Below are 20,225 nucleotides of genomic sequence, written 5' to 3'. Positions count from 1 at the left end.
TCATATAATTTTTAATCTCTGAAATACTGGGTGTCATAGAACCTCGCCATTTTTTAAAGATTAAATTTCTTGTTGCCAGAATTGTCACATTTCTAGCCATCATGTGTTCAGGGGCCAAGGAAGATTCCTTAAGGAAAACAACCTCTGCCAGAGAGATAGAGATAGAGTGTATCTTCAATATATTTTTAAGCCAAAATTCTACTTTCCGCCATAATTGTCTTATCTTGGGACATGCCCATATCATATGAATTATATCAGCTGCTGGATATGCACACCTCTGGCAAGTATTACATTTATAATTATGCCATTTATATCCTTTCAATGGGGTATAGTAGGCTCTATATAATAGTTTAATATGTGATTCTCTCCAACTTACAGATAGTGTCGTTTGGGCTGTTACAATTATGGACTTTTCTACCTGTTCTATCTCCACATTTAGTCCTGGGAATAGGCAGTTCCAACTCTGTGTTATCTGACTTAAATTCAACCTTCCCTGATAGCTAATTGCCAGCTCATACCAGAGTGAGATAGAGGTTAAATCATTTTTGGCTAGAATAGGCCAGCTGTCTAATTTTCCCCATGACCATGACCACCCAAAATTTTTCAGTAAGAGAGAAAAGATAATGCCTAGCCTGTAGATAGGCAAAAAAGTATTTGTTACTTAGTTGGAATTCTTGTTTTAACTTATCAAAAGCTTTTACTGATAAGGTATCTTGCTCTATAAATTGAGATATAAAAATTAACCCCTTCCCTTGCCAGGTCTGAAATATCCAGGATTGTGTTCCTTGTTGAAATTCTGGATTACCACATAGAGATTGAAATTTTGGGATAGAGATATCGATGCCCACTTTTTGTCCATATTTCTTCCAGGCCTGTATTATCGTATAGATCGATTTGAAACATTTCACCTTTTTTGGGACTAATCGAACTGGGCAGTGAATTAAAGCCATAGGATTGTAAGGGTATATAATATTTTTTTCAAGCTTATTATTTGTAAAGTAATCTTTATTTACAATCCAGTCTATCACAATACGTGAGAGAAAAACTAAACTATACTTACTAAGATCCGGAAGAGCCAGTCCCCCAAATTTTTTGGGTAGATATAACTTATTTAAAGAAATACGGGGTCTTTTACATTTCCATATGAAATACCTTAAACCCTTATTCAGTTTTTTCCAATCTTTAACTTTCAATATAGCTGGTATATTTTGTAACGGAAAAAGAATCTTTGGAAGAAGAACCATTTTAAATATAGCAATGCGTCCTGACAAGGAGAGTGGAAGATTTTGCCAACTCTTCATATACTCTATTATCTTTGATAATATGGGAGAAATATTAAGCCCATACCACTCTTTTGGGTCAGCTGATACATTGATTCCAAGATATCTAAAATGAGATACTACTTCTTTAAAAGGTGTCGTGTGAAGGGAAGCCTCATTTTTTCTAATCCACATTATTTCCGATTTGGAGTTGTTTACCTCCTTATACCCAGTAAAAGATCCAAAAGAGTTGATAATTGATAATAGTTTTGGAATGTTCTTTTCTGTATCTGAGATATAGATCAACACATCGTCAGCATACAAAGCAATCTTTTGCTCTACTGAACCAACCTTTATTCCCTCAAGAGATTGCCTAATTTTAAGAGCTAGCGATTCAATCGCTAAATCGAATAAAAGAGGTGATAATGGGCACCCTTGTCTTGTGCCTCTCTGAAGATTAATTATATTAGATTCTAAGCTATTAACAATCAACTTAGTGGATGAGTTATTACATATATTATCAATAAAGGAGATAAAGTTATCTTTAAAGCCGAAGTTAGATAATGAAGTTAAAATATGTTGATGATGTACCGAATCTAACGCTTTTTCTGCGTCAAGCGCAATGATCGCTAGATCAGACTTCTCCTGTTCTGTATTCTCTTGTGAATTATAAAAATAGTCAAGGATTAAAAATAATTCTCTAATTTTGGCCGTTAAGTTACGCTTAGGAAGGAATCCTGCCTGATCTTTGTCAATTAATGCCCCTATCTCGCGTTGAAGCCTTTTAGCTAGAATTGATGTTAACAACTTATAATCAGTGTTCAATAACGCGATGGGGCGATAAGACTCCTTTTTCAGAGGATCTTTTCCCGGTTTCAAGATTAATACTGTGTTAGATACAGCAAAATTTTGGGGAATAGACTTATTTTCTATATAATAATTATTAAAAAGATTTCTCAGATGAGGAATTAAGACATGTGACAGCATTTTATAAAACTCACTAGGCAGAGAGTCAGGTCCTGGTGCTTTATCCATTTTCAGGTTTTTAATAGCATTGGCGATCTCTTGGTCAGAGATAGGGGCATTAATTTTAGTTATTGCTTCATCATTCAGACGTGGGTATTCGAGCCCTCTCCAGAATAGTTCTGCGGTTTTCAGATCCGATTCCCTGGGGGAATATATATCCCTATAATAAACAGAAAAAGCTTCGAGGATTTTATTTGGGTCTTTAAGTGTACTATCTTGCTCCAGAAGCATATCAATAGCAGAGCTCCCCTGTGTATTTTTAATTAGTTTAGCTAGCAGTTTACCTGCCTTATCCCCATATCGGTAAAACTTAGCTCTATATTTAAAGTCAGCTTCAACCGAGGTGTGCATTAAAAAAATATCTCTAACTCTCTTAGCAGAGGTATACCTCCTCCAATTTGCAGACGTGGGTTGCGCTAAATATTTATTATAAGAATTAGTGAGTGACCTCAGTGTTTCGTTTTCCCTATGTGTGGTTTTTCGTTTGAGATTAACCATATAGGCAATAATTTCCCCTCTAATTACTGCTTTGCCTGCCTCCCATAATAGGCTCGGATCATTAACTGAACCAAGGTTTAGGGCAAAAAAGTCCGTCATTCTAGCAGTCAAACAATTTTAAAATTTTAAGTTTTTTATTAAGAATTTAGGGGGAAAAAACCGCCGTGATTTGTATATTTTACTATTCAACGGGATACTTAAGGTGATTGGGGCATGATCTGAAATGGTGACTTGTGTTATCTTAGCTGTGGCTCCTATTTTAAGTATATTCTCGTTGACTAAGAATAAGTCAATTCTTGATAGAGAGTTCACGCTCCTAGCTTTACATGTAAATTCTCTTTGGGTTGGATTTTGAATCCTCCATATGTCTTTCAGGGCTAGATTCATAAAAAGAGTTTTAAACATTTTATTTTCCAATTTATCTCTTTTAGAGGTATGAATAATATTTGTTTGCCTATATCTGTCTAGGGGAGTTTGTAAAATCATATTAAAATCCCCTGCTACAATTATATTGCCTTCCCCAAATTGTAAGATTTTAGTTTGTAATAATTCCCAAAACCTTGGTTCAAATTTATTAGGAGCATATATATTGCAAAGGGTAAATATGGAGCTTGAAATTTTAATTTTTAAAATCAGAATTCTACTTTCTACATCATTAACTTCTAATAATACTTCGTATGGGGTATTCTTTCCTAGTAGAATAGCTACTCCTCTTTTTCTACCTATACTAGATGTAAAGAATACTTCCTTGACCCATGAGGATCTAAATTTCAATGATTCTACCGCATCTAGATGTGTCTCCTGGATAAAGGTGATATCTGTATTGAGTTTCTTCAATTGTGAGATCATCATTTTGCGCTTTATTGGAGTAGAGATGCCTCCAATATTCCACGAGGATATAACCAATTTTCTTACTTTAACCTCCATTTATAGGGGGAAAAAGAGAGAGGAAAAAAAAAAAAAAGGGGAAACCCCCCTCCCCTACCTCCGCTTTCCCCGCTTGCCTACACTCAACCATCAGAAAAAAAACAAAGAGGGGAAGAGAAAAAAAAAGAAAGTGAATCCAACCATTTATAGGATTGAAAAACATTTGGTACTTCATTATTTACAACAAAGTTATTCTCATATGTAACTTTTCCCTTCCCTTGTCTCTCTCTTAAATTAACATTACTTAATACATTTCTCAGTATAGAATTTTTCTGCATCAGATACATTATCAAAAATATAAGTGTGACCCTGCATTTCTACCTTAAGTTTAGCTGGATAAACAATTGTGGCAAATAGTCCCTCTTTAATCAGTCTACCACATATTGGGGAGAGCTCCCTCCTTTTTAGGGAGGTTTCGTAAGCAAAATCTTGAAAAACCAAGATCTTATTCCCTTCTAATAGAATAGGTGCGTTTTTGCGTGAGAACTGCAGGATCCTGATTTTGTCCTGATAGTTCAAATATCTTACTATTATGGGTCTGGATCTATCTTTATCTCCACCTGATGAGGGAGATCTTCCCAATCTGTGGGCCCTTTCTACAGCTAGAGGTAACATTTCTTGCGGCACGTTAAAGAGTTTAGGAAGAGTCTCAGCCGCAAACTTTATTAAATCCACATATTGAGCAATCTCAGGAACCCCAATTATCCTAACATTGTTTCTCCTGGATCGGTTCTCTAAATCCTAGATTTTCCTTTGTATTTCTATTAATGAGAGTGAGTTGGCCTGTAATTTGGTGTCGTGAGATACTGTGAGGTCTTCTAAATCCGACACTCTTTGTTCAACCTCCGGAATCCTTGCAGAGAATTGCTTAACTTCTACTGATAACGCATGTATATCTTGTTTTATCTCTATTCTTAGAGATTCAAATTTTGGATTCAGGGCTTCAATAATATTACTTACAATTAGCTGTGGATTTGTAGCGTCGGTATGCTTTATTATAGGGGCTGGTTCGGGATGTAGTTCGACCAGGGTTTCAGCTGTTGTCTTATTTCTCCTGTCTCTGGGTCTGGAAGCCATGGTTGGTGAAGTGGTTTTGCTGTGAGACGGTGAATTTAAAAATGTATCCATAAGTGTATTAGGCGGGAAAGATAAAGAAAAACGTGCAGTAGAAAAAATTTAAGGATACTTGTGTTTATAGTTGATTTGTGAAGAGGTGGAAGTGGTGGGAAAAAAAAAAAAAAGGGGGTAAATTCTGAGGGGGTTGAGTGAAGTGAAAATCCTCACCCCCTTCTTCAGGGGGTGAGCAGGGGGGCGTGAGGGAACAGTGAAAATATAGAAAGGTCAAGTGAAATAGTGCCAAACAAATATTATTTTTATAGGGTGTGTAAGGTCAGCAAGGATCCCAGATCCAGATACCAGTTATCTTATATTTAATTGTAATTAACCTTGAGCCCCTAAATCAGCAGTCTAAATTTTTATGTATCTATTTTCAATCAGCTATCTTATTCTTGAACCTTAAGGCACCCCGAGTTTTATATAGGGTTTATATGGTTTTTTTTCTTTTATTTACTTTACTTACTCTATTTACTTATTCGTCCCCCCCCCCCTCTTAGAGGCTAAGTCCTTTAGTTATATCCTTGTAACTTAAGTCTAAAGCTCCCCCAGCTTTCAAACTTTAAATTAAGGGTTCACCTAAATTCAGGGGTCACTTAGAGAAGGGTAGAAAGAAAGAGGGAAAAAAAAAAAAAAGAAAAGAAAAAAAACACAAAACAAAACAAAAAAAACCCTAAGCCTCTATCAAAGCCTTCTACAGAAGCATCTGGTCTTAAATTTTCAATATACTTATCAACATCAGCGTTTTTTTTGTTCTTAAATATGTAATTCTATTAACTCTAATAGACAGTAAAGAAAAAACAGGGTTTACCTTGGTGTATTCTAGCTCATTATAGGGTTAAATACAAACATCTACACAAAAAAGATCACATTGTAAGATTTTTCTTTGCTTTTCCCCTTTCTCTCCTTCTCCCCTCTCTTCCTACTCTTTCCTTTCTTCTTCTATCCCCCTCTGCCCTTTTACTTTTTGGTACAGCAGTGCTTTTTAAGTAGCTTAGCAATTTAACCACCCCAGGAGATCACTACTTAGAGGAGGATACTTTTACCACATGCAAGATTTTTAGCTTTGATTAAAGTCCAGGAGAGGGGAGGTTTGCTCCACAAGAGGAAAGTAGGGTCATTCAATCCCAGGAGCGCAGGTGTAGTTCAATCATATGAAAAAAATATCAGCTTGTAACTCAGGGGTAAAAATTGCCACTATAGCGTTTTCAATCCTGGATATTTTGATGCTATTCTATGTTTCTAATCCTATGCTCTTTTCTTCACAGTTCCCAATCTCTTTCTCCCTCTTCAGTCTAATCCTCCCTCTTCTCTGTGTAATAGGTTGAAGTCTTCTTATTTGTGCCCCCTACTCCTCTTACATGAGTGTATAATGATCTTTGAGTGCCTTAAGGTGAAGTTCCTGGAATAAGAAATCCCTTGTACAGGCTTAAATAATGGCCCAACCTAATTAGCTGAAAGGTACAGGGAGGTTAGGGTTTTTTAGCTGTAACTTTTCAGTTATTCACAAACTCCACAAAAAGTAAGGTTAGTACACAGATTGCTTAATATTGTACTACTAGGAATGGGCAACCTAAGAGTGGTACTTGAGCCCTTAGTTAACTTGCAAGAATTTAGTAGTTATAAATGCAGATAATGAGGTTAGTTTAATAGATGTGTTAAGAGTTGAAGACTCTCAGATTATTCCTAAGAAATATGACAGTCAATAAGAGGCAATTCAGCAGCAGTCCAGAAATAAGATAAACTTGCTTGAATATTAGTGTTCGTTAATAAGCAGATGATAGGATTATAGCATTAAAGTCAGATGTTACAGGAGTTAATAGTTCAGCAATTACATTCATATCAGTTCAGCTTTAATCACACTTATACTTGCGGTGTTTCAATTGAAGGTATATGATGATGCTAGGTGCCACTATCGTCTTGTCGAGCTCCAAGAACAGCAGGGTTGATACTGTTATCAATGTAGGGGCAAAAAGGTCCATAGATACCAGGAGATGGAGAAGATCTGCAGCAGCTCTAAGTTGGGCTGTGATAATGTGCCGTGCAGCTGAAGGAGAGCCCAGTCGGAAGTAAATGACGTCAAGCTGGAGTTGGAGCTGAATGCTCAGTGAGGAAGTAGACCGGCTGTATATTTGCGTTTCCTTACACCCTCAGGGGGCCTCTACCAGGATCACCAAGAACCAGGGTCCGGATAGTGCAACCCGTTTTCGCCCGACCTCCCCCGATGCCACACCGACCTCGCAGCCCCTCCTCCTCTCTCGTGGGAGAGGAGCGAGGGACACCAGCTCCAGAAAACGAGGCGGGGGGAGAGCAGCAGACCCAGCTGGGGGAGCTCAAACACCAGGGAAGCAGCTCAACACTCTCCCCCTCTCACGCAGCACCGGTGGGAGAGGGGGGGGTCCACAGAGAGCAGAGCTAGTCCAAGTCCTCTGCCACAGCGAGGCAAAACGTCAGTGGCTAATTCAGCTGGTAAGTCGCTGGAGTAGCGCAGACTTCTTAGCAGCGAGAAAGCAGATGGTATAATTGCACCAAAAGTAGGAGAAGCCCTGCAGCAGTGAACCTTTTCCTATGGAAGGTAAATAGGTTAGTTCAGATGGTCACACTGAGCCCAATAGGGCTTGTATAGGGCAACAGTGCGATGGAGAAGCACTGTCAGGTTCCCAGAGTGCTGTAACTAGCTGTCCGTATAGCAACCCCTATTCCTGGGGCAAGGCGCGAAGAGAGTTACCGCCAACAGCAATTTGGGACTGGAGTAGGAAGCGCACCTGCATGTGCTTACTCCTCCTCCACCGGAAACCTAGAGCCTTATGCTGCTTTATGTGTAAGATGTTTATAAGGCTCATAGACTGAGATGGAACATACAGGTTTCACTTTCATTTTGAAGGTTGCGCAGCTTAAAAGCTTGGCACGCTTTTTCTCATAGCAGGGACGGTCCTGCATTGTGCACCATGTGATATAAAGGTGCCTTTTTTTAAAAAAAAATAAAGTTTGTTTTTCTTTCCTAAGAAATGGTGAGTCCACGGAATCATCAATTACTAGTGGGAATATCACTCCTGGCCAGCAGGAGGAGGCAAAGAGCACTTAGCCCATGTCAGTCTCTTCAGTAGGGCAGTGGTGGCTTTTGAGCAATTGGGAACTTGTGGGGTACAATCCTCACTGTGTTTTCCCAAAACATTTTGCTGCCCTATTTAGATAGCCTGAGTAAGTTTACTCAGTCTTTCTGTATTTCCACAGGTCCATGTGAGGGATGGCATCCTCTTAAACCAGGTGAGCTGTCTTACTGCTGGACAGATAAATGTTAAGGTAAGTGCCAGTTTTATTTTTCTATGTAAGCAGGGAAAAAATTGGCACTTATTCAGCTGAAACACTGCAGGGGGACATTTATTTATTATTCCTGTCAGAGTGCAGGTTTTTATGGCAGTTTTTGCACGCACTGTTAGTGTGAGGAGTTATTTATTTTATTAATGGCTCAGTGAGGATCCGTTTTTAGTAACGAATTATGTACTTTTATTGGAGGTTTTATTGTTTGTTTTCAAGCCTGTTTTCAAGAAAGTTGTTTAAAAAAATAAATGAAAAAAATTGCTTTTTTATCAGCTGTAGGACCGCCCCTTTTAAGTAGGTTCTGATTCTTTGATGTCAGAGCTTTTTTTGGCGCTTTTCTTTACTTCCTGTAGAGTGAGGTGCGCATATTTCAGATGGCTCTGCTGTTTAGAAGGCTTCTTGCTGTTTTTGCTTCTCTGGAATCAGGATTGTAAACGGGATAGTTTTTTTCCTCAGTTTGCTGTGGGTTGCAGGACAGGTAGGGCACCTCAGTAATTCTGAGTGTTGCCTGGGGTATGTTTTTCTTGATTTGATAAATTTAAAAGGAACATTTATTTATGAACTTTTTTTTTGTTCTGTATTATATCCTTTGTTAAAAGATAAAAAAAGTTTTAAAAAAAAGTTAGATTTTTTATTTGCTTCTTTTTTTTTTGTATTATGGATCAAGAGGCTGTGCAGGATGTTACCTGTAGCTTATGTTTTGATGCCCAGATGGAACCCCCAGTACCTTTTTGTTCTTCATGTATTGAAAGAACTTTAGCTTATAGAAATAGACTTTTTGACCCTGAGCCATCATTAGCTAAGGCGGATGCTGTTCGGGAGCCTCCTGTTTCAGATGTGCCGCAGCTGTCTCCTCAAGCGTCCCAATCCTATTCATCTGCACATGCAGTGCCCTGCGTTTCCTCTCATGCTCCGTCTGGGGTTACTTTGCAAGATTTTACTGCCCATGTATCCTCTGCGGTATCTGAGGCACTGTCTGCTTTTCCTATGCTGCAGGGAAAACACAAAAGGAAATTTAAAGAAACACTAAGGTTTCTGATCCTGAAGTGGCTAATCAAAGTATTTCCTCTCAGAAGTCTGAGGATGAAGATTCCTCGGGTGCATCTGAGGGTGAAATCTCAGATTCAGGCAGTATAATTCCTTCTGCTGATGCTGAAGTTGTGTCCTTCAGATTTAAACTGGAACACCTCCGCTTGTTACTTAAGGAGGTTTTGGCTACCTTGGATGACTCCGATACTACTATCGTTGTTAACTCTAAGAAGTCTAGTAAGCTGAATAAGTATTTTGATGTTCCCTCTGCGGTGGAGGTATTTCCTGTTCCAGACCATGCTTCTGAGATTATTGCACGGGAGTGGGAGAGACCTGGTATTCCTTTTTCTCCATCTCCTATTTTTAAGAAAATGTTTTCTATAGCTGACTCTATTAAAGAGTCATGGCAATCAGTTCCTAATGTGGAAGGAGCTATTTCCACTTTGGCTAAGAGGACCACTATTCCCATAGAGGATAGTTGTTCCTTTAAGGATCCAATGGATAAGAAATTGGAGGCATTATTAAAGAAAATGTATGTACACCAAGGTCTTCAATGGCAGCCTGCGGTGTGTATTGCTACTGTTACCAGCGCTGCAGCTTACAGGTTTGATGCCTTGTCTGATTCTATTCAGACAGATACTCCTCTTGAGGAGATCCAGGACAGGATTAAGGCTCGTAAGTTAGCCAATTCCTTTATTACGGATGCTTCCTTACAGTTCAATAAACTAGGAGCAAAAATGTCTGGTTTTGCGGTCCTAGCTTACAGAGCCCTTTGGTTAAAATCCTGGTCTGTGGATGTTTCTTCTAAATCTAAGTTATTAGCTATTCCCTACAAGGGTAAGACCTTGTTTGGGCCTGGTTCGGCTGAAATAATTTCACAAGAGGAAAGGGATTTTGTCTTCCTCAGGATAAGAAGAATAAGCAGAAAGGGCGTCAAAGTCTTTTGAGGTAAACCCTCCACTTCCTCTTCCAAGCAGGAACTATGCAAGTCTTCCTGGAAGTCTGGTCAGCCTTGAAACAAGGGGAAACAGTCTAAGAAACCTGCGGCTGACTCCAAGTCAGCATGAAGGGTCGGCCCCGATCCAGGATTGGATCTAGTAGGGGGCAGGCTTTCTCAATTTTCTCCGGTTTGGATAGGAGAGGTCCCAGACTTGTGGGCCGTGGAAATTGTATCTCAGGGGTACAAGACAGAATTCAAGATGTTTCCTCCCAGAGGCAGGTTTCCTCTCTCAAGATTATCTGTAGACCAGATAAAGAGAGAGGCGTTCTTAAATTGTATTAAGGATCTTTTTGCCCTCTGAGTTATAGTTCCAGTTCCTCCACAGGAACAGGGTATGGGATTTTTTTAAAAATCTGTTTCTGGTTCCCAAGGAAGAGGGGACTTTCAGACCTAAAGTGTTTAAATAAGTTCCTCAAGATGGAGACTATACGTTCCATTCTTCCTTTGCTTCAAGAGGGTCAGTTTATGCCAACCGTAGACTTAAAGGATGCGTACCTTCATGTTCCTATTCACCAGGATCATCACAAGTTTCTAAGGTTTGCTTTCTTAGACAATCATTTTCAGTTTGTGGCTCTTCCATTCGGCCTTGCCACAGCTCCCAGAATTTTCTCAAAGGTCCTGGGGGCTCTTTTGGCAATGATCCGGTCTCGGGGCATTGCAGTAGCGCTTTATCTGGATGACATTCTGGGTCAGGCGCCGTCTTTTCAACAAGCAAACTCTCATATGGAGATCTTGTTGTCTTTTCTTTGCTCCAACGGTTGGAAGGTGAATCTGGGAAAAAGTTCTCTGATTCCAGCCACAAGAGTAGTGTTTTTAGGGACCATAATAGACTCCTTACTAATGAAGATATTTCTGACAGAGGTCAGAAAAACAAAGATCTTCAGCTCTTGTCTTGTCCTTCAGTCCTCTCCTCGGCCGTCACTGGCTCTATGTATGGAGGTAATTAGTCTGATGGTAGCTTCCATGGACATCATTCCGTTTGCTCGGTTCCATTTCAGACCTCTGCAATTATGCATGTTAAGGCAATGGAACAGGGACTATGCGGATCTGTCTCCGCAAATAGTTATGGATCAGGCGACAAGGGACTCTATTCTGTGGTGGTTGTCTCAGGAACACCTCTCCCAGGTAACTTGCTTTCGCAGAACTTCCTGGGTGCTCGTGACCACGGATGCCAGCCTTCTAGGTTGGGGAGCAATTTGGGGGTCATTGTCTTATTAGCCCGGCTTATCAGGTTCCAGTTGGACAACATAACATCAGTGGCGTACATCAACCACCAGGGGGGAACTCTGAGTTTCTTGGCCATGACAGAGGTGGCCCGGATAATCCAGTGGGTGGAGTCTCACAACTGTTGTCTTTCTGCGATCCACATACCAGGAGTGGACAATTGGGAAACGGATTTTCTGAGCCAACAGACCTTTCATCCGGGGGAGTGGGAACTCTATCTCATGGCTTCTCGGCAGAATGCCAAGCTTCGGAGGTACAGCTTAAGGTCAAGGGATCCACAGGCTTTCTTAAAAATGCTCTGGCGGTCCCTTGAAATTTCAGTCTAACTTACATATTTCCTCCGTTCGCTCTCTTGCCAAGAGTCATTGCTCGGATCAAGCGCCGGCACTATGAGAATCACCAACACCCGCTTGGTGATTCTCATAGTGCCGGCGTAGCCTCGCAGGATCTGGTATGCAGATCTAGTGGAAATGTCGTCTCTACCTCTGTGGAGATTACTTCTGATGAAGGACCTTCTACTTCAGGGTCCTTTTCTTCATCCAAATGTTGTTTCTCTGAAGCTGACTGCTTGGAGATTGAACACTTGATTTTATCTAAGCGTGGGTTTTCAGGGTCGGTTATTGAGACCATGATTCAGGCTTGTAAGCCTGTGACAAGAAAGATTTACTATAAGATATGGCATAAATATCTGTATTGGTGTGAATCCAGAGGCTACTCTTGGAGTAGAGTCAGGATTCCTAGGATTTTGTCTTTTCTCCATGAGGGTCTGGAGAAGGGTTTGTCAGCTAGTACTCTGAAAGATCAGATTTCTGCTTTGTCTATTTTATTGCATAAGCGTATGGAGGATGCGCCAGACGTGCAATCTTTTTGTCAGGCCTTGGTTAGGATCAGGCCTTTGTTTAAGTCCGTTACCCCCCCCGGAGTCTTAACCTTGTTCTTAGAGTTTTACAGCGGGCTCCGTTTGAACCTATGCATTCCTTAGATATTAAGATGTTATCTTGGAAGGTTTTGTTTCTTGTTGTTATTTCTTCTGCTCAGAGAGTTTCGGAACTCTCAGCTCTGCAGTTTGATTCTCCTTATCTTATTTTTCATTCTGATAAGGTGGTTCTACGTACTAAATTAGGTTTCCTACCTAAGGTTGTTTCAAACAAGAATATTAATCAGGAGATTGTGGTTCCTTCTTTGTGTCCTAATCCTTCTTCTCCTAAGGAGCGTTTGTTGCACAACCTAGATGTTGTGCTTGCTTTGAAGTTTTATCTTCAGAGGACTAAGGACTTTTGTCAGTCTTCTGCTTTGTTTGTTTGTTTGTTTTTCTGGGAAGCGCAAGGGTCAGAAAGCTATGGCTACTTCTCTTTCTCTTTAGCTAAAGAGAAATATTTGTTTGGCCTACGAGACTGCTGGACAGCAACCTCCTGAGAGAATCACTCCTCATTCCACGAGGGCTGTTTCTTCTTCCTAGGCATTTAAAAATTAAGCTTCTGTGGAACAGATTTGCAAGGCTGCAAATTAGTCCTCTTTGCATACTTTTTCAAAGTTTTGTAAATGTGATACTTTTGCCTCGACTGAGGCTTCTTTTGGGAGAAGGGTTCGTCAGGCAGTGGTGCCTTCTCTTTAGGTTACCTGTCTTGTCCCTCCCTTATCATCTGTGTCCTCTAGCTTGAGTATTGATTCCCACTAGTAATTGATGATTCCGTGGACTCACCATATCTTAGGAAAAAAAAACATAATTTATGCTTACCTGATAAATTTATTTATATCCGGATATGGTGAGTCCATGGCCCACCCTTTATTTAAGACAGTTATTTTTTCTAAAACCTCAGGCACCTCTACACTTTTGTGTTATCTTCTTTTTCCCTTTTTCCTTCGGCCGAATGACTGGGGTTATGGGTAAGGGAAGTGACATATATAGCAGCTTTGTTGTAGTGCTCTTTGCCTCCTCCTGCTGGCCAGGAGTGATATTCCCACTAGTAATTGATGATTCCATATCTGGAAATAAATACATTTATTAGGTAAGCATACATTATGTTTTTTCTGTAGTCCCCCGCATATTGTACTTTAGCTACGGAGGCTTCTGATTCATTAGGGTTCTCCCTCTATTTCAAAGAGTAATGCCTGTTTATATTGTGAGGGAGCTCTGGAATATCTGCCTTCTCAATTATATTCCATATGTCTTGATAAGGGATTTATATCAAAGAAGGTTGACATGTTTGATACCACTGAGCCGCTCACCTCTGAGGAGTCATTGTCCAGTGAGGTGCACACCCTACATGAATCTTTTTATACACATGCAGCTTCCCATTGCACTGCTAATCCTACATCTGGAGGGGGCTTTTTTTCACCAGACATTACTGCACAGTTTTATACCGCGGTGTCTGCGGCCCTTAGTGTTTTCCCTCACATTGCTAAGTGCAAGCGAAAGGTTAAATCTTGCTCTCCTACCCGGGTGGCATCATGTAATTTGTTGGATATATCTGATCAATTATCCGAGGATGAGGTTCTCTCTGAAACTTCAGTGTATGAACTTTCAGGGTTGGAGTCTGATGTCTATAATCCTCCGACTGTGGAGGATCCAGTTTTTAGATTTAGAACAGAATGTTTACGCCTTCTTCTAAGGGAGGTTTTGACTACATTAGAGGTGCCAAAGGCCGAGTTGCCAGACAACCCTCTGGGTCCTAAACTTGATGGCAATCATTATTAAGGACGAGCGGGACAGGATTAGATTCCTCTTCTCGTCATCTGCCTTTTAAGGATCCCGGCCCTCTATGAGGGTGGGTTTTTCTCTTTCCCATCCCTACTTGGTTAGCGCTATTTTTACAGTTGCCACACGTAATATTAGCCCGTGTGAGGATAGTTCGCCGTTCATAGAGCCGCCGGATATAAGGCTGAAAAGAGGAAGTTTCAACCTATGGGATATTTTCTTTCATTGGTGGTGCTTGTTGACGCAGTTGCTGGAGCGGCTACCTTTTGGTGCATCTCCTTCATGAAAATGATCGAGGTGGAGGGTTCCCTCAACATTTTTCAGAAAAATAATTATGGCCTTCTGAGTTACTAATTCTTTTATCTGTTCTGTTATTACGCAAATTAATTAGCCTATGGTTAAGACTTCAGGTTTTCCGTTCAGGCCCATAAGGCGCTCTGACAGAGATAACTTCTAAGTCTAGTCTCTTTTTAAGGAGAACAAATCTAAGGGACAAGGTTCATATTTTCGTTCCTTTAATTATGATAAAGGCCCAGCGTTAGAGGCCTCCACTAAGCCAGAGCAAACTAAGAGTTCTTGCTGGAAGCCGGCTCAGTCCTGGAATAGATCCAAGCAGAGCAAGAAGCCTCCTGAGACTAAGTCCGCATGAAGGGGTGGCCCCCGGTCCTATTCTGGATCATGTAGGGGCAAGACTGTCACTCTTTCAGAGGCTTGGTTCAGGGAAGTGCAAGGTCTTTGGGTCCTGGAGGTCATAGCTCAGGGTTACAAGATAGTTTTCAAATCTCCACCACCCAGGGCCAGATTCATCCTCTCAACCTGTCCTTAAGACTAGGAAAGAGGGAAGCCTTCTGGAGTGCTTAAGGGATCTGTCCTCTTTTGAAGTCATTGTCCCAGTGCCTATCGTGGAGAGAGGTTTTGGATACTATTTAAACATTTTCGTGGTCCCAAAGAAGGAGGGAACTTAAGTTTCGATCAAGTTCTGGAGCTAAAGTGCTTAAACAAATTTCTAAATGTCCCCTCGTCAAGATGGAGACAATAGGGTCCATCCTTCCCTTAGTCAGGAAAGGCAGTTTATGACCACTATAGATCTGAAGGAGGCATTCTTTCACCTTCCAATCCACAGGGAACACTTCCAGTTCCTCAGGTTTGCATTCCAGGTCCAGCACTTCCAGTTCATTGCACTTTCGTTTGATCCAGATACCGCTCCAAGAATTTTTACGAGGGTTCTAGGGGCTCTTCTAGCAATCGCTAGAACCCGGTGTGTAGCAGTAGCTCCCTACTTGGACGATACTCTGGTACAAGTTCCATCAATTCGTCAGGTCGAAGATCATTCGCAATCTCTCCTCTTTCTTTTTCGATCCTACGGACGAAAGATAAATAGAGAAAGGAGTTCTCTTATTCCAAACACCAGGGTAGAATTCCTGGGCACGATAATAGATTCCATAGACATGAGGATATTTCTAACAGACCAGAGAAGTTGCAAGCTAGCTTCTTCAGGTTTTGACCTCCTTAAGGCCATCTGTGGCTCAGTGTATGGAGGTGATTGGTCTCATGATGTCCAGTATGGATATTGTTCTCTTTGCCAGGTTCCACCTCAGGCCGTTGTGACTGTGCATGCAGAGGCAGTGGAATGGCGATCATTTGGATCTGTCTCAACAGATTTTTCTGGACAACCAGTCAAGAGAATCACTCTCTTGGTGGCTCTGATCAGACCATCCTGGGTGACTGTGATTATGGACACAAGTCTGTCAGGATGGGGAGCTGTTTGGGGCGCCAAGATAGCACAGGGCCTGTGGACACAGGAGGAGAGCTCCCTCCCGTTCAACATTCTAGACCTTCGGGCAATATTCAATGCTCTGAAGGCTTGGCCCCTACTGGGTTTGTCCCAATTTATCTGTTTCCAATCAGACAATATAAACTCAGTGGCTTACATCAACTATCAGTGGGGAACGAGAAGCTCCCTAGCAATGAGGGAATTATCTCGGATTCTGGAGTGGACGGAGACCCACATCTGTTTGCTGTCAGTGACCCACATTACAGGTGTAGACATCTGGGAAGTGGATTTTCTCAGCAGACAATCCTTCATCCAGGGGAATGGTCTCTCCATCCCAAAGTGTTTGTGGAGATATGCAACAGGTCGGGAACGCCGGAAATAGTTCTTATGGTGTCCAGACTCAATTTCAAGCTACCCAGATACAGGCAGAACTAATAGATGCCTTAGCAGTGCCTTGGGGATTCAACCTAGTATACATATTTCCACCGTTAAAACTTCTATCTCGAGTACTGGCCCGCATCAAGCAGGAGCAAGCATCAACTATTCTGATTGCTCTGTCATGGCCGCGGAGTATGTGGTTTGCGGATCTGGTGGGGATGTCATTGTCTCCTCCAAGGAGGTTACCCTGTTACAGAGATCTGCTGGTACTGGGCCCCTTTGTGCATAAAAATCTAGATTCTCTGAGGCTGACTGCGTGGAGATTGAATGCTTAGTCTTAGCCAGGAGAGGGTTTTCTGAGAGTGTGATTGATACTCTCATTCAAGTCAGGAAGCCGGTCACTCGACGCATCTTTCATCAGGTGTGGAGGACCTACTTTTTCTGGTGTGAGGCTCATGGGTATCCTTGGCATAAGGCCAAGGTATCCAGGATCCTTTTCTTCCTCCAGGACGGTTGGAAGAAGGGACTTGCTGCCAGTTCCTTAAAGGGACAGATTTCAGCTCTATCTGTGCTGAGCTTCCTGATATACAGTCTTTTGTTCAGGCTCTATCCAGGATCAGGCCTGTATTTAGACATTCTGCCCTTCTTTGGAGTTTGAATCTGGTTCTTAGGTTCTGTTTCTGGTTCTTTTGCAGAGGGCTCCTTTTGAGCCTATGCATTCTCTGGACATTAAGATACTGTCTTGGAAGGTTCTTTTTTTACTGGCTATTGCTTCGGCACGCAGAGTCTCTGAGTTGGCGGCCTTGCAATGTGAGTCTCCTTACCTGGTTTTTCATGCCGATAAGGCTGTCCTTCACACTGGGTTGGGATTTCTCCCTAAGGTTGTGTCTGATCTAAACATTAATCAGGAGATTGCAGTTCCTTCCTTGTGTCTGAACCCTTCTTCTAAGGAACGGTTACTTCATAACTTGGATGTGGTTCAATCTTTGAAATTTTATCTTCAGGCTACAAATAATTTCAGACAGACTTCAGCATTGTTTGTTGTCTATTCGGGGAAGCACCAAGGGCAGAAGGCTTCTTCCACTTCCCTATCTTTTTGACTGAGGAGCATGATTCGCTTGGCTTACAAGATAGCGGGTCATAAGCCTCCTCAGAGGATTACAGCTCACTCAACTAGAGCTGTGGCTTCTTCTTGGGCCTTCAAGAATGAGGCCTCTATGGAGCAGATTTGTAAGGCGGCTACCTGGTCCTCCTTACATACTTTTTCAAGGTTTTACAGATTTGACGTTTTTGCTTCGACTGAAGCGGCTTTTGGGAGAAAGGTTTTTCAGGCTGTGGTGCCCTCAGACTAGGGTCCGCCTATTTTTTACCCTCCCGTTTTCATTCAGTGTCCTCTAGAGCTTGGGTATTTGTTTCCCACAAATAATGAATGAAGCCGTGGACTCTCCTCGTATTAAGATGGAAAACATAAATTATGCTTACCTGATCATTTCATTTCCATCTGTACGTGGAGAGTCCATGGCTCTGGCCCAGTTCTCCGTTGGGGGGACCTAAATTTCTTTTGTTTTTCTTCTAGCACCATTTATAACCTGATGTTTCTCCTACTGCTCCTTGTTCCCTCGGCAGAATGACTGGGGGGTAAGGGGAGTAGGGGAGGTATTTAAGCCTTTGGCTGGGGTGTCTTTGCTTCCTCCTGGTGACCAGTAATTAATGAATGAAGCTGTGGATTCTCCTCATACAGATAAAAATGAAATTATCAGGTAAGCATAATTTATGTTATCAGGTAAGCATAATTTATGTTATGTTATATATATATATATATATTTTTTAAAAAAATTTTTTTATTAAAGAGTTACAGGTACAATGAGTTAGATGCATAAATTGACATGCCAGACCACAGCGAGATTACATTTCATATCATGAGTTTAGCACAACATGTTGAGTATCGATACAATGTCATTACTGATACAGTTGTTATCAGAGAATACAAAGAGGGTTAACTGCTCATTTTCATAATGTATGGCACATATGTAATCTGCTAGTATGTTATATATATTTATGTAACACCATTCACTGTATTTTTAAAATTGTCATTAAATAGTAAAAAATAACATGTAATTAAAAAAGTTCACATTTAAATAAAGAATAAGCGCTCATTGCTCATTAGCCTGTGTAGTCACTATAACTCACAATAACAGCCACCTGAGCATTTATCATCACCAATCAGCTGCACTATCAGAAAGAAAAAACACACTAGGACAGTCGCAGGCAAACAACATCCACATGCACAGATAAAGCACGTCAGACATCCATAATCACACAAAAACCCACAAGCATCAAAATAGATCATCAAGAGGATTTGCTTCTCTGTCACTGACTCGCAGACACAGCAAGGCAGTGAGAGGCAGCGCAGGGTTTGCCCTGCATCATGCACATTTAATAATACTGGTGACTGGGTGGGGCTAAGGCCAACAGGCCCGTCCCATAGCTGGTCGCAGCCCCCCCAACTCTCACACCTTTTGTTATTTGACCATATACCCTTTTGTTATTTGACCATATACCAAACATGACAAGTATAATGTACTTATTTAAAGGGATAGTCTACTCCAGAATTGTTATTGTTTAAAAAGCTAGATGATCCCTTTATAACCCATTCCCCAGTTTTGCAATAACAACACAGTTATATTAATATACTTTTACCTCTTTGTATATCTTGTATCTAAGCCTCTGCAGACTGCCCCCGTATTTCAGTTCATTTGACAGACTTGCATTTTATCCAATTAGTGTCCTCTCATAAGTAACTCCATGGGTGTGAGCAAAATGTTATCTATATGGCACACATGAACTAATGCCCTCTAGCTGTGAAAAATTTCAAATGCATTCAGGTAAGAGGCAGCCTTCGGGCTTAGGAATTAGCATATGAGCCTACCTAGGTTTAGCTTTCAACTAAAAATACCAACAGAACAAAGCCAATTTGACTAATTAATAAGGCCATCTTGTAATGATCCACATATCTTTATGTTGGGAGGTAAGCAACAGACTCATAAATGCGATCAGTAGTGACATAGTATTGGGCTCTATCTTGCATGCCAAACTTTACAGAAGCATGTTTAGAACTGCAATGTAAGCAATAAAAAGAGCATATGCAATGAAATAACATCACACCACTGACTCTGCAACTGCTCTGTCATCCCCATAGCAACATTACACCCCTGACCCTGCAGCTGCTCTGTCATACCCACACCACACCCCTGATCCTGCAACTGCTCTGTCATCCTCATATCAACATTACACCCCTGACCCTGCAGCTGCTCTGTTATACTTACACCACACCCCTGATCCTGCAACTGCTCTGTCATCCTCATATCAACATTACACCCCTGACCCTGCAGCTGCTCTGTCATACCCACACCACACCCCTGATCCTGCAACTGCTCTGTCATCCTCATATCAACATTACACCCCTGACCCTGCAGCTGCTCTGTTATACTTACACCACACCCCTGATCCTGCAACTGCTCTGTCATCCTCATATCAACATTACACCCCTGACCCTGCAGCTGCTCTGTCATACCCACACCACACCCCTGATCATGCAACTGCTCTGTCATCCTCATAGCAACATTACACCCCTGACCCTGAAGCTGCTTTATTATCCCATGAACCTTTCTTCATAATTCAGAATACATTTTTAAAATGTCTTCCACCCTAAACAATAACAAACAAATAAGTCAACATATAAATAGTGTCTTTCAGGTGTACATATTTCTCTTTATGTTCTTTTGATTTAAAACTTTGTTGCATAAGGTGTAATTAAGAGGTAACAATGTTGGTATAACATTATTATTAATAGGATAGCACCATGTTTAGCACAGAATGTAATTGTATGCTTTATTGTTTTTCCATGGAATGTTTCTATTTTGGGACAAATATGTAGCAATTTTGATGTTACCATTTGAATACCAATTTCTAAGCTTA

At 41.1% G+C, this 20,225-nt stretch overlaps 1 protein-coding gene across 1 annotated transcript in view; it reads left to right on the top strand.

Moving 5' to 3' along the window:
* The window catches only part of LOC128658002 (uncharacterized), a 149,397-nt gene extending 129,531 nt beyond the window's left edge, over positions 1 to 19,866 (top strand). Inside the window, exon 8 of the mRNA XM_053712442.1 lies at positions 19,447 to 19,866. Within this exon, the coding sequence (XP_053568417.1) occupies positions 19,447 to 19,866 (420 nt within the window). The remainder of the gene's footprint in view (positions 1 to 19,446) is intronic.
* Positions 19,867 to 20,225: the final 359 nt, after the last annotated feature.

Source organism: Bombina bombina, chromosome 4, assembly GCF_027579735.1.
Source record: "Bombina bombina isolate aBomBom1 chromosome 4, aBomBom1.pri, whole genome shotgun sequence".
NCBI lineage: Eukaryota > Metazoa > Chordata > Amphibia > Anura > Bombinatoridae > Bombina > Bombina bombina.
Note: the sequence above shows the minus strand (reverse complement) of the source record. Positions and strands in the feature narration are given on the sequence as shown.